The sequence below is a fragment of the Scomber scombrus genome, unplaced genomic scaffold (genome assembly GCF_963691925.1).
Source record: "Scomber scombrus unplaced genomic scaffold, fScoSco1.1 SCAFFOLD_429, whole genome shotgun sequence".
In the NCBI taxonomy this organism is placed as follows: Eukaryota; Metazoa; Chordata; class Actinopteri; order Scombriformes; family Scombridae; genus Scomber; species Scomber scombrus.
The window spans coordinates 1-15,000 of record NW_026910314.1 but is presented as its reverse complement, the minus strand read 5'-3'; the positions used below and the strand labels follow the sequence as shown (position 1 = coordinate 15,000).

Below are 15,000 nucleotides of genomic sequence, written 5' to 3'. Positions count from 1 at the left end.
CTCCTCTTTATCAAACATCAAAGAAATGAGTTTATTTTGGTCATTAAACTGAAATAAACATGTAAATAATTATATATGTTTTCTTAATCTCCCCTAAAATCAGTGACTTACTAAAAATATAAATAAATAAGTAAATAAATAAAATTAATTAACTAATTAATATACATTTACATTAGTCTTTTGAATAGAACAACATATTTATAATAATTGGCTTTATACATAATAATATTAATAATATATATATATATATATACTTTATTTAATAGTCTTTACTATTAATTAATGCAGCAATTAGTTAAAGTAAATCAGTAACAATATTTACAGTATATATTTAAATTGTTACAGTATATTTTAGTTATCTTAAACTCAAAGACAAAGACAGTTTTTACAGGCTGTTAGAGGATTGAAATGTTAAAGGTTAAAAATGTTTAAAATTAGTTTTTGGAGACGATCTTTGTGTGTTTATTAATGTTTTTATCACATTTTACAGCCGCTTGTCTGTTTTAATGAGACTCAATTTTACTATAGTTTCATCTTTAATCTGTGGCTGAAGTTTTAAAACAAACACATACTCATAAACATTAGTTCTTGCTGTTGCTCATGTATAATAATATATAATAATATATAATAATAATAATAATAATAATAATATATCTGTGCTAAAGTGAAGCTTCTTCCTTTCTTTGCAGGATCAGACTCTGTATTCAGTCTGATCTCTGCCAGCTACCATTACTGCTGCCAAACATGCTGAATTATTTATTTATAAGGTCTTATTCTCATTGGCCGGCAGTGAAGGCGGGGGCCACAGCTGCAGCCAATCAGAGGAGGGGGCTCATTAATAATGCAGTTTTATTGTGAAAAGCTTAAAAAAGCAGGAGGACAGAGGAGAATCTGGGCAGGAAACAACTTTACTGTATAAAAGGTCACAAATATGTTTAAAATAGACTCTGTTTATACTTTAATATATTTATATATAACACAATAACAGCTGCAGTTCTTCCACTTTGACCTAATTAATCCAACTATTTAAAGTCCTGATTTAAAAGCTCAGGATATAAAAATAATAATTATAACAATATAAGAAAAGACTCTGATATAAAAGTGAGTGACTGGAGATAAGTTTAGTTGTGATTTTGTGCTACATAAATAAATATATAATTAATAAAGATTGATTGATTTGAGCTTTAAGAAGATGTGTTAATATGCAAGTTTATAATTTAATAGGAATGAATAAAAGAGGACAGGTCAGCCTTAATGTCCGTCTGCAGGCCGCAAAATTAACTTTATTTTTTTGTATTTTATGTATAATACAAATATCAATTCAACTGTGAAATATACATAAAATACATTTATATACTTTCTTTCACTTTAATCTGTGACTATAACTAGTCATCTCTAATATATTACCACTTAACACCAATATTACTGTTGTAAATAATGTAATGTTATTGTTGATCTTCTATTGGCGCTATTCCACTATACAGTTCTAGCACTACTCGACTGGACTCGGTTTGGTACCAGAAACGACCCTTTTCCATTACTAAAGTACCTCCTCAACGTGGGCGGGGTCGTCATAGCACGGCTCCGCGAAACTGCCGTGACTTTGTTTTATACGCGACACAAAACACATAAACAATGGAGGACATTGAGGCAGTGGTGTACTTGCTGCTGTATGAGGCTTTCTGTCTCACACAAAGCAAGAAAATTGAGCCGTATGGCTGTAACTATGGTAACGCTGCTGCCGGTATTTAAAAATGCCGGGTTTGATTCTTGTGTGGGACGGCTCATGACAACTCTTCTGACCAATCAGTGACCGGCAGTCTGTTGACGTCACATTTTAGTATCGGCTCGACTCGCTTGGAACCTCACCAGAGCAGCTACTAAAAAAGTACCAGATAACAGGTACTATCTCTAGTGGAAACACAAAAAGTCGGGTTGAGTCGTGCTGGAACTGTGTAGTGGAAAAGCGCCATATGTTTTACTGTCCACTTGCTGCTCTAATAATGCAGATTTCCTCATTGTGGGACAAATAAAGGAATATTTATCTTATTGTTTTATCCAGCAGTTAAATGAGGAGTAAATGTTTGAGTTTTATCAGCCGCTCGATAGATTATCATTGTGTGTTTTTAAGCTGTTGAATGAAGCAAATCAACCAATTAGCTGCAGCTTGTCAGTCTGTGCTGCAGCATCCGTCTTTTGTTATTTTCTCTCTCTGTTTTTATACATTTCTTTCATGCCGCTGCTCCTTCTTCACTTTCATCCCTCCACTTCACTCGTTCCTGTTTGTCCTGAAAGCCTCTCGTCTCCGTGGCAGCAGCAGCAGCATCTTCCTCTCTCTCTCTCTCTCTCTCTCTCTCTCTCTCTCTCTCTCTCTCTCTCTCTCCTCTTTCTTTCTTTCTTTCTCTCTCTCATTGCGTCTCTCGCCCGCTGTCGCTGATGTGTCCTGATATGAACGCTGAATCCGCAGAGAGGCTTTTAAAGTTTAAAGTTTTTTAGTCATCCCTGCAGACGAGGAGGAGACGATGTCATTAAATGTAACAGCGAGACTCGCTGAGATCACAGACACAGCTGAGGATGATGTAACGTGTGCAGAGCTGCAACTAACAATTAATATAAGAGTCTAAGACAGTTTAAAACCTAGAGATGTTAAATTAACTGTAATATAAAGCTTATTTGGAATAAATTGACTTTGTTTTGAGTCATTAAGAAAAATCCAAATTCTCTAATTACAGCTTTTAAAAGAAGATTATTTCTTCAATTAGTCTTTAAAATGTTTAAAAAATCGATGTCACAAGTTTCCAGAGTCAAAGGTGACGTCTTCAAATATCATGTTTTATATAAGCAACAGTTTAAAACCTTAAAGATATTAAATTAACTGTAATATAAAGCTTATTGGGAATAAATTGACAACTGGTTTTCTTGTTTTGAGTCATTTAAAAGAACTACAGCTTCAATTTTCTTCTATGATAGTAAACGAAACATCTTTGGAGTTGTTGTTTCGGGACATTTTTCACCTTTTCCTAAAATTTCAAAAACCGAACAATCAATTGAATAATCGAGTAAATAATCAACAGATGAATTAATAATGAAAATACTCAGTAGTACGACGATGAGATGTGACGAAGAGAAGCAGTAAAGCTTCACATTTAACAGACTTTAAAGCAGCAGATATTGTATGTAGGAGCCATATATTTGATTTCAATGAGTGGTAGTGCTCCTCCCAAGCACTAGGGGGAGCACGGTAAGAGGCCGGCTGGGCACAGTTAAAGGAGGTTGCCAATCAAGCCAGGTGTGTGCTATGCATAGACTGTATATATAAAATGGACGTAACATCCGTGACGTCACCCATTGGTTTGTGGACTGCTGCTTGGAAGCCAATAGTTTCGGATCTGAGCAGCGCCATCTTCAAAATTTCAGGTGCATGCCGGGTAAAAAAAAAAACAGGGATTCTACTTATATGGGCATCAGGAGGAGCATGAGGCGCCCTCCTGAACCTGTGAACCAACCAACCTGTCAATCACGACGTAGCCACGCCCTAATGCATACCCTGCTTTATCGTCACATATAAAATCAGGGAGGCCAAAATGTCCCAAATGAACATCATACTGCATTGAAGAAGGCTTTAAACTAGCGATTGAGACCATAAACACATTTTGAAAACGTTTACTGAGGTTAGAAATCAAGTGAGAAGTTGGTGAATTCTCCGTTGACTTGTATAGAGGCGGAAGTCCTTTTGACACCAAAACGGTCGCCCACTGGTGGCCTTTTGATAGAATGCAGTTTTAAATTACTTCCGCGTTGGCCTCATTTCAGAGCGATTAAATCATTTCAGGATTTTTGCGCCTACGTTTTTTTCCGTCTTGACTCGTGTTTGAGAAACGAGCGTGTTTGTTCTCATCGGAGCTGATTGAGTTTGTAAACTTTGTGGGTGTGAGCTCGGCTTTGATAGTGTGTCGATACAATCAGTGATTATGCATTAAAGTAAACAGTTTGACCTGTAAGCATGACTAAAAATGAAAAACAAGAAACGAAAGAGAAAATATTACATTATCTGTCAGGCTCAGAGAGATATAATGGGTATAATGTGTTTCCATTTTCAGCAGAGAATAAATAATAAATAATAAATAATAATAACATGAAGGACGAGGAGAGTTTACAGTAAGTTACAGGTTCAGGTGTCGTGTGTTGTTTTGGTCTCAGTCCAGCAGAGATGAAAATACACAGCGGCTATTTTAAGGCCACATGTCGACCGACAGTCATTGAATTTCAAAACAAGACTAATATATAATCTATAATCTATGTAAATATAATCTAAATAATCAATAGACACATTAACAACCATCTGCAGGATTATCACATCAAAACCAGTTTTCCTTTTATAATTAAAAGTGTGAGACAGCTTTGTATATTATTGTTAAGTTTATCGCTTATGGAGCAAAAAATGTTAAGTTTGATTCATTTTAAAAGCCCAGTTTGATCTCAAGTGGGTCGGACCAGTAAAACCATTATACAATAACCTATAAATACTAAATATATTATAACTTTACTATAATAAACTATTTACTGTGAAAAATGAGATCAATTTCAACAATATTATATTATTATTATGTTTCTTTTCCACATTATTTTGCACAGAAGCTGCTGATTTGCATAATTTTCAATGTATGAAGGTTTTAAATAAATGACCACAGCATGTATTATTATTATATATTAATTATTATTAATAATGTAGGTGTGTATTGTCTTTTCAGAGGATTGCATTAATGCTCAGAGTCAAGCAGAACAATTTAAATCACTTTTATGCAATTTTCATACTTTGCAAACTTGTCCAATGGGCCACGTTTTACCATTTTTTGGGCCTATTCTGGCTTGCAGGCCTTATGTTTGACACCCCTGATCTACACAACAGCCATAATGAGTCAAACAATATGTTAAATAAGGAAAAAGATAAGAGTTAAAGTGTATAAATGTTATCTAGACTCTCAAGGTCTCTCCCTCCCGCCCCTCCCATACGTTCAGTAGTTGTATAAATAGTCGTGTTTGTTTCTTGCTGGACAGTAAAAACGTTTCCTCTCAGGACAGAAGGCCGACTGATATATAAACGATCGAGTTGAACCTAAAACACAGACGCAACAGCTCAGATATCCTGTTGGAAATGATTATCAAGGTCAGAGCTTTTATCACTGTGTCAGTTATTCAGTGAATGTAACTCCCATCAGCAGCCCGAGCCAAACGGGTCACAGAGACCTTTCAGCTGTGAGAGCTCCACCTCCGCTGGCTGCAGGCACACACACACACACACACACACTCACACACACACACACACACACACACACACACTCACACACACACACACACACACACACACACACACACACACACACACACACACACACACACACAAACAGGCAGAGAAACACACACAGGCACACACACACACACACACACACACACACACACACACACACACAGGCAGAGAAACACACACACACACACACACACACACACACACACACACACAGAAAAACACATACACATACACACACACACACACACACAGGCAGAGAAACACACACACACACATACACACAAACACACACACACACATACACATACACACACACACAGGAATACACACAAACACACAGGCACACACACACACACACATACACACACACATAGGCGCACACACACACACACACACACACACACACACACACACACACACACACACACACACACACACACAGGAATACACACACACACACACACAGGAATACACACACACACACACACACACACAGAGAAATACAAACACACATACACCTACACACAGGAATACACACACACACACACACACACACACACACACAGGAATACACACACACACACACACACAGGCACACACACACACACACACACACACACACACACACACACACACACACACACACACACACACACACACACACACACACACACACAGGAGGGAGGAGCATTGGCTGGTGTTTCTGTTTTTTCTACTCCAGCTCTCTAGCGTTAGTATTTTGCAATCTTTTCTTTTTAGTTGAAGACATTTTTGTTTCAGTGGAGCTGTGTGTGTGTGTGTGTGTGTGTGTGTGTGTGTGTGTGTGTGTGTGCGTGTGTGTGTGTTTCTGCATGTGTGGAATTGAAGGATAAAGGAGAGAAAACTGCAGAAAAACACACAATCATATCAGACTAAATATCGCATATCGAAACCGGAATTTCAGGAATCTCATTTCACTGCTCACGAAAACATGAAAGTCATTTGAATTATCTCTCGATCAAATATCTCTCGTGCACATTTGCATCTATATTCGGAGGCTCTACTGAAAGATATTTGCATGATTTACACTTAAAAACTCTTTATTTATCTTATACTGGCTCCTTTATGCAGCCCCTCAGTTCAGCCTCCAAAAGATCTGACGTCATCACAGGGGGAATAAAGGTAATTTAGCAAATGTTTAGACTTCAGTCCTGAATTTTGACTTCCCAAACCTCAAGTTTTGGACCTTAGACTCCATATTTAACAGACATCTGACATTATAATGGAATAAAAATGACAGGAAATTGTGTAAAAGAATGATTTGCACCCTCTTAAAAAAGCCAGTTTCTTCTTTATTTTGAATTACGTCTCAGTAAAGTATTAAAGTGAACATATCGTGCATATTTCTAGCTCTGTATTTATATTCTGCGGCTCTACTGGAATATCTTTGCATGATTTTAAAGTTTAAAACTTCCTTGTTTATCTTATACAGGTCCCCTTTATGCAGCCAAGGTTGAATAAGATCTGAAATACGTGAGTGGATGATATGAACAACCTACGAAAAGCCCCTTAGCAACGACCTTAGCAACCAAGGCTACAGAGCTGACGGCTGTTTGTGCGCATGTGCAAAACTATCTGATGTAATGTGTAATTGTGCAAATGTTGAATGCTGAAGCCCTGAATTTTGACTTGCAGGCAGCAGTTAATAAACACATAATAACCAAGTTTTGGGAACTTAAACCTCATGATTAATTTAGACAGTATAAAACGGTATAAAAACAAACCTCTTAACCCTCACACACTGTTCATATTCTGCTATTTCACAATATCCTCTAATAATTAGTCTCTATGCATAATATCTGAACCACAAATCATTCATGTATAATCTCATCAGTCATTAATAAACAGGTGATTAATCCTTAATGAAGCTTTCAGAGAGCAGAGAGAGTTGTTTATTCAGTTTTTATAATCACACATTATATTTTACATATCACAGGAGAACATAAAGATTTCACTTAATTATTATAAATGTGAATAAACAGTATTAATATAACTCAAACACTCAACAAAAATGTGTATCAGCTGCACAAAAAGGTTTTAAAGAGTATAAACTGGGTTAAATTAGACGCTGAAACATGTATGTAAGGGTTAAAAAAAAAAGAAGCCAGTTTGAGTTTATTATTCTGTAATCCAGACAGTTTTATTTCCTCCTTCTTCTTCTTCTTCTCTTTTTCTCTCTGTGTGGTTTGTTGGAATAGTTCAGAGCGGTAACTTTATGTGTGTAAATGTGGCTTGTTGGTTTTGAGTGCGGTCGATATAAACACATAACTGACTCCAGTAGGAGCAGATTCAGAGAGTTTCATGTAGCAGCTTGTTAGTGTCTGAATGCTGCTGAACATAAACTCTGTTCTCTGATTCCCTGAATGTGTGATTCTGTTTATCTCCGCTGGTTGTTTGATACATATTTATATTTATTTATATTTATTTTCTTCAAGGAGCATTTAAACCTCGACTTTCTTTCACTCCTGCTTTCTAATATGTGCACTCCTTCGTTCTCTCTCTTTCTTAATCCAGCTCCCTCCTCTCCCTGCTGTAAACCCTTTCTTAATTCTCTCTCGCCCTCTCTCTCTTTCTCTCTCTCTCTACCTCTCTCTCTCTCTCCCTCTCTCTCTCTCTCTCTTTCGCTCTCTCTTTCGCTCTCTCTCTTTTTCGCTCTCTCTTTTGCTCTCTCTTTCGCTCTTTCGCTCTCTGTCTCTCCCTCTTTCGCTTTCTCTCCCTCTTTTTCTCTCTCTCTCTTTCACTCTCTCTCTCTTTCTCTCCCTCTGTCCCTCTCTCTCTTTTGCTCTCTCTTTCTCTCTCCCTCTCCCTCTCCCTCTCTCTCTTTCTCTCTCTCTCTCTCTCTCTCTCTCTCTCTCTCTCTCTCTCTCTCTCTCTCTCTCTGTCTCTCTCTCTCTATAGCGCCAAATCACATCAAAAGTCATCTCAAGGCATTTTCACATACAGCAGGTCTAGACTGAACTCTTTAAATTGATTTAAAGAGATTCAACATTCCTCCATGAGCAACACTTGGTGACAACAGGAAGGAAAAACTCCCTTTTAATGGGAAGAAACCTCAAGAAGAACCGGACTTTAAGTAGTCGACCATCTGCTCTGACCGGTCAGAGAGAGAGAGAGAGACCCGCCAAAAAAAAATATTGTAGATGATGTTGAAACGTCTCCAGTAAGAACTTGAGTAAGACTCTGATTGGAAATGAATGTGGGTCAGTTTTTGCAAAGTTCAGATGACTGTAAACGACCGATATTGCACTGTGATTGATGTTGATCAGCGTTGCGTCATTTTCTTTTTTAAGTACACAAATGAAACTAACAGGAAGTGAGTTCATTGATTTCCTTCATGTCAAGCATGCAATGTGTAATGTGTTGATTGTGGTTGAATGCATCAGTGACTCTGCAGCTCCTCTCGCCTTCACAGAGCTTTTACAGTTGAGTTTAAGCCATAGACTGTATATAAAATGGACGTAACATCTGTGACGTCACCCATTGGTTTGTGGACTGCTGCTCGGAAGCGAATTCGGTTTCGGTTCTGAGCAGCGCAATCTTGAACATTTCCGGTGCATGCTGGGTAAAATAAAAACACGGATTCTACTTATATGGGCATCAGGAGGAGCATGAGGCGCCCTCCTGAACCTGTGAACCAATCAACCTGTCAATCACGACGTAGCCACGCCCTAATGCATATCATTAGGCCAAAATTTCACAAATGAACATCATACTGCATTGAAGAAGGCTTTAAACTAGCGATTGAGACCATAAACACATTTTGAAAACGTTTACTGAGGTTAGAAATCAAGTGAGAAGTTGGTGAATTCTCCATTGACTTGTATAGAGACGGAAGTCCTTTTGACACCAAAACGGTCGCCCCCTGGTGGCCTTTTGATAGAATGCAGTTTTAAGTTACTTCCGCGTTGGCATCATTTCAGAGGACCAGAACTCCCCGCCTGGTTTAAGCTCATTGTTTAGATTTCCGGCTGCAACTTTACTGTTTTGGTTCACTCTCAGCGCTCTCATAGCGTCGTTTCCGCTGTACTCTACCTGCTCAGTTAGCTGTAGACTAGCTGGTGAACATAGAGGAGCATTTAGCAGCTTAAAGATGAGAGAATATTGGATTTATATAATAAGCAAGAGGACAGAAATATGACTCCAAATGAATAATAATGTAGATCAGTATGACTAATATATGAACTAATAATGGAAAAACTAAAATATTAAACTATAATATTCATATTTACTCTCATTACTATGAATAAAACTTTAGAAAATAAGTTTATTGTCACATGCATGGTAAAAAAACTACAACAATTCTGTCATATTTACACAGACATGTTTATTAATATGCACCTGATGTCCCTGACAAATAAAACTAATAGAATAAAATAAAATAAAAGTAAGAGTAGATTGATTCATTGATTATTTAAATAGCTGAAGATTCTTTTTTTTGTCAATCTATTGAGCTGTTTCGGCTCTAAATCACAAATTAGTTTTAACTTAATCTTCTAAAAACTGTTGATCTGTGGAGCAAAACTGGGGCCTCCTCCTTTTCTTCCTCTTCTTCCTCCTCTTCTTCCTCTTTCTCTCCCCCCCTCTTCTCTCTTTCTCTCTCTCTCTTCTCTTTCTCTCTCTCTCTCTTTTTCGCTCTCTCTGTCTTTCTTTCTCTTTCGCTCTCTCTCGTTCTCTCTCTCTCTCTCTCTCTCTTTCTCTTTCGCTCTCTTTCTCTCCCTCTCTCTTTCTCTCCCCCTCTTTTTCTCTCGTTCTCTCCCTCTCTTCTCTCTCTCTCTCTCTCTCTCTCTCTCTCTCTCTCTCTCTCTCTCTCTCTCTCTTTCTCTCTCTCTCTCTCTCTCTATAGCGCCAAATCACAACAAAAGTTATCTCAAGGCATTTTCACATACAGCAGGTCTAGACTGAACCTCCTCCTCTTCTTCCTCTTCTTCCTCTTCCTCCTCTTCCTCCTCTTCCTCCTCTTCCTCCTCTTCCTCCTCCTCTCGTCCCGAACTGTCATCCGTGTTCTTCAGTCTGGATACTTTGATGCGGAGAGACGCTCACTTAAGACCACGACTGTATTTAATGATGCAGATAGGCGACGCTGTCACAATTCATCAGCGTCTCTGTCTGCGCTCGAGACGTTTACACGTAATGTAACTGTGTGTGTGTGTGTGTGTGTGTGTGTGTGTGTGTGTGTGTGTGTGTGTGTGTGTGTGTGTGTGTGTGTGTGTGTGTGTGTGTGTGTGTGTGTGTGTGTGTGTGTGTGTGTGTGTGTGTGTGTGTGTGTGTGTGTGTGTCCTCCAAACAAAGGTTTTGCAAGCAGCACACAGTTCCTCTAAACGATCCTCTTGTGCAAAAAGGGAAAAAGTTAAGAAGAAGAATCGTATTTCACAACCGGGTTAAAGTTTTAAACAGTCAAAGAGCAAAAAGAGGAGTGTGTAAAATGTCGGTGTGTGTGTTTAGAAACCTGTGTGGTGAAAGTGTGTGAAGCCTTTCTGGGAACCGGGTTGTCCTGCTTGATGAATCAAAGGGAAATGGGTTTGACTAACGCCCAAATTTCACACCTCCCACCCGCCACTGTCTGTTGAGTTGAGCCACACTGAATCTATCTGAAGAACCGTTTCAGCCGCTTTTTAAACAACCACCTCAATTTTTAAAATCGTAATTGAACTTTTTATGTGTTTTTTTCAAGTTTTAACAAGCAAATAAACACTTATTAACACTATTAACAACATAAACACACTCCTATAAAGTCTTTAAATTTAGTTTTTGGATAATAAAAGTCTTCGTGTCGTCCTCCCGGGTCAAATTGACTCTGTCTGTTTTGACTGTTCCTTCTTTCCTCCCTTCATCCCCCTTTCTTCCTTCCTTCTGTCTTTCCTTCCTCCCTCCCTCCTTTCCTTCCCTCCTTCCTTCCTTCCTTCATTCCTCCCTTCCTTCCTTCCTTCCTTCCTTCCTTCTTCCTCCCTTCCATCCTTCCTTCCTTTCCTTCCTCCCTTCCTTCTTTCCTCTGTCCTTCTTTCCTTCCTTCCTCCCTTCCTCTTTTCCTTTCTCCCTCCCTCCCTCCTTCCTTCTTTCCCTCCTTCTTTCCCTCCATCCTTCCTCCCTTTCCTTCCTTTCCTTCCTTTCCTTCCTTTCCTTCCTTTCCTTCCTTCTTCCTCCCTTCCTTCCTCCTTTCCTTCCTTCATTCCTCCCTTCCTTCCTTCTTCCTCCCTTCCATCCTTCCTTCATCCCTCCTTTCCTTCCTTCTTCCTTCCTTCTTTCCTCCCTTCATTCCTTCTTCCTCCCTTCCATCCTTCCTTCCTTCCTCCCTTCCATCCTTCCTTCCTCCCTTCCTTCCTTCCTTCCTTCTTCCTCCATTCCTTCCTTCTTCCTCCCTTCCATCTTTTCCTTCCTCCCTTCTTCCTCGCTTCCATCCTTCCTTCATCCCTCCCTTCCTTCCTTCTTCCTCCCTTCCATCCTTCCTTCTTCCTTCCTTCTTTCCTCCCTTCATTCCTTTTTCCTCCCTTCCATCCTTCCTTCTTCAGTGGTTGGATTTTGGGTTAATGATCAAAACCAGATATTAAAATATGATGTTTGTTCATGAAGTTTTAAACATATTGTTCTTGTTTTCTTCCAGGGAAGGAAATGAACCTGGTGATGAGATGACGGTGACGTACAGAGAGCTGCTGCAGAGAGTCTGTCAGTTTGCCAACGTGCTGAAGTCACAAGGTTCGTTAAAACTACCTGAAACGCACCAAGAAACTAATCTTATTTATCTTTGTGAGGAAGGAAGGAAGGAAAGAAGGACAGAGGAAAGAGGAAAGGAAGGAAAGAAGGAGGGAAGGAAACGAGGGAGGGAGGAAGGAAGGACAGAAGGAAGGAAGAAAGGGGGATGAAGGGAGGAAAGAAGGACAGAGGAAAGAAGGAAGGTTGGGGGAGGAAAGAACGAGAGAATGAAGGAAGGAAGGAAGGATAGAGGAAAGAAGGAAGGAAGGAAAGGAAAGGAGGAAGGACAGAAGGAAGGAAGAAAGGGGGATGAAGGGAGGAAAGAAGGACAGAGGAAAGAAGGAAGGTTGGGGGGAGGAAAGAACGAGAGAAGGAAGGAAGGAAGGAAAGGAAAGAAGGAAGGGAGGAAGGAAAGGAAGGAAGGAGGGAAGGAAGAACAGAAGGAAGGAAGAAAGGGGGATGAAGGGAGGAAAGAAGGATAGACGAAAGAAGGAAGGTTGGGGGGAGGAAAGAACGAGAGAAGGAAGGAGGGAGGGAGGAAGGAAGGAAAGGAAGAAAGGAAAGGAGGAAGGACAGAAGGAAGGAAGAAAGGGGGATGAAGGGAGGAAAGAACGAGAGAAGGAAGGAAGGATGAAGGGAGGAAGGAAGGAAGGAAAGGAAAGGAAAGAAGGAAGGGAGGAAGGAAAGGAAGGAAGGAGGGAAGGAAGAACAGAAGGAAGGAAGAAAGGGGGATGAAGGGAGGAAAGAAGGATAGAGGAAAGAAGGAAGGTTGGGGGGAGGAAAGAACGAGAGAAGGAAGGAGGGAGGAAGGAAGGAAGGAAGGAAGGAAGGAGGGATGAAGGGTGGATAGAGAGAGGAAGGAAAGAAAGAGAGAAGGAAGGTAAAATCACCAAAACAAATGACATCAAAGCATCAATGTGACAAATATCATGATTAAAAACATGAATGAAGAAGCTTTATTTAGGTAATCTCCAGTAACTGTCTTTTAATTGAATTTTATTATATTTATTTATTAATCTGCCTTTTATTTTATATATTATATTTTAGTATTCAAATAAAATAAAAGATGATAAAATATAATTAATAAATAATACAATAAAGTCACTATAAAATAAAGTGAGTACAACTGGAAATGTGAGGTGGGGTATATTAAAAGAAAAATAAAGATAATAAGAAAAGAAAATAATAAAATAATAATAAGTGACGAAGAGAAATACAATCAGGAAATAAAATAGGATGATTAATAATAGTTATATATGATAATAATAGATAATAAAAGTAGTGAAACGGGCTAAAATATCAAATAAAAGACAGATTAATAAATACAATTAAAGTTCAATTCAAAGCGGATTAAAACAGTATAATTATACTTTTATATTATTAAAGCTTCCTTCCTTCCTCCCTCCCTCCTTCTCTCTTTCCTCCATCTCCCTTTTCTTCCCTCCTTCCTTCCTCCCTTCCTTCTTTCCTCCCCCCCTACATTCCTCCCTTCCTTCTTTCCTTCCTTCCTCTTTTCCTTTCCCCCTCCCTCCCTCCTTCCTTCCTTCCTTATTTCCTCCGTCCATCCTTCCTCCCTTCCTTCTTTCTTTTCATCTTCTTTCTTTTCATCCCTTCCTTCCTCCTTCTTCCCTCCTTCCTTCCTTCCTCCCTCCACACCCTTTCCTTCCTTCTTCCTCCCTTCCTCTTTTCCTTTCTCCCTCCCTCCCTCCTTCCTCCCTTCCTTTTTTCCTCCCTCCCTTCCTTCCTTCGTCCTTCTTCCTTCCTCCCTCTTTTCTTCCCTCCCTTCCTTCCTTCATCCCTCCTTTCCTTCCTTCTTCCTCCCTCCCTCCTTCTCTCTTTCCTCCATCCCCCTTTTCTTCCCTCCTTCCTTCCTCCCTTCCTTCTTTCCTCCCCCCTACATTCCTCCCTTCCTTCCTTCCCTCTTTTCCTTTCCCCCTCCCTCCCTCCTTCCTTCCTTCCTTATTTCCCCCGTCCATCCTTCCTCCCTTCCTTCTTTCTTTTCATCCCTTCCTTCCTCCTTCTTCCCTCCTTCCTTCTTCCTCCCTCCACCCTTTCCTTCCTTCTTCCTCCTTACTCTTTTCCTTTCTCCCTCCCTCCCTCCCTCCATCCTACCTTCCTCCCTTCCTTTTTTCCTCCCTCCCTTCCTTCCTTCCTTCCTCCCTCCCTCCCTCCCTCCTTCCTCCCTCCCTCCTTTCCTTCCTTCTTCCTCCCTTCCTTCCTGTCTTTGTCTTTGTCTCCGTCCTCGTCTGCAGGAGTGAAGAAGGGCGACCGCGTGTCCATCTACATGCCGATGGTGGTGGAGCTGGTGGTCGCCATGTTGGCCTGCGTCCCGCATCGGAGCCGTTCACTCCATCGTGGTGAGTTAAAAACACACAAAGGTTGCTCCGTACGTCATTATGAATGAAGAATAACAAATAGAGATGGAGATTAAAACGTCTCCGTCTGATGTCTAAAGACTCAACTCGCTGGTGTTTCCAGTTTGCAGGTTTCTCTGCTGAGTCTCTGTGTGAGCGGATCCTGGACTCTCAGTGTTCGCTGCTCATCACAGCAGGTGAGTTTATTAATACACAGCCTCATTTATTGTTATTTATTACAGGATAAGAGAACCTTATGATTACTATATCTCTTTAATATTATCAATAAAAACCAACAGCAGGAGGAGTCGTATCAGTTTACTGGGTGACACATTCCTTCACTGAGATTCTTTCACTGAGAGAAGTTTGAATAATTTCTGTAATTTGATGACAGTTAAACTTTAAGCTCCATTTAAACCTGTGTAAATATTATTGGAAACTTAATTTGTTATAAATGTTGAGTTAAATGACAGCATAATATTTAAAATAATATACAATAATATTGTAAGTTGAGGTAGATTTCAAGATTCAAGAGGCTTTATTTTTACATTTGCATTGGATTCGTGTACAACTCAATTAAAAAGAGTCAGAGAGAAATTACAATTTTGGCGT

General features: G+C 39.6%; 1 protein-coding gene across 1 annotated transcript in view; it reads left to right on the top strand.

Moving 5' to 3' along the window:
• LOC133976935 (acetyl-coenzyme A synthetase, cytoplasmic-like) overlaps positions 1-14,569 on the top strand; it is a 17,408-nt gene extending 2,839 nt beyond the window's left edge. The window contains exons 2-4 of the mRNA XM_062415073.1: positions 11,946-12,037; positions 14,287-14,391; positions 14,513-14,569. Of these exons, the coding sequence (XP_062271057.1) occupies positions 11,946-12,037; positions 14,287-14,391; positions 14,513-14,532 (217 nt within the window). The 3' untranslated portion in view covers positions 14,533-14,569. The remainder of the gene's footprint in view (positions 1-11,945; positions 12,038-14,286; positions 14,392-14,512) is intronic.
• The last annotated feature ends 431 nt before the right edge of the window (positions 14,570-15,000 follow it).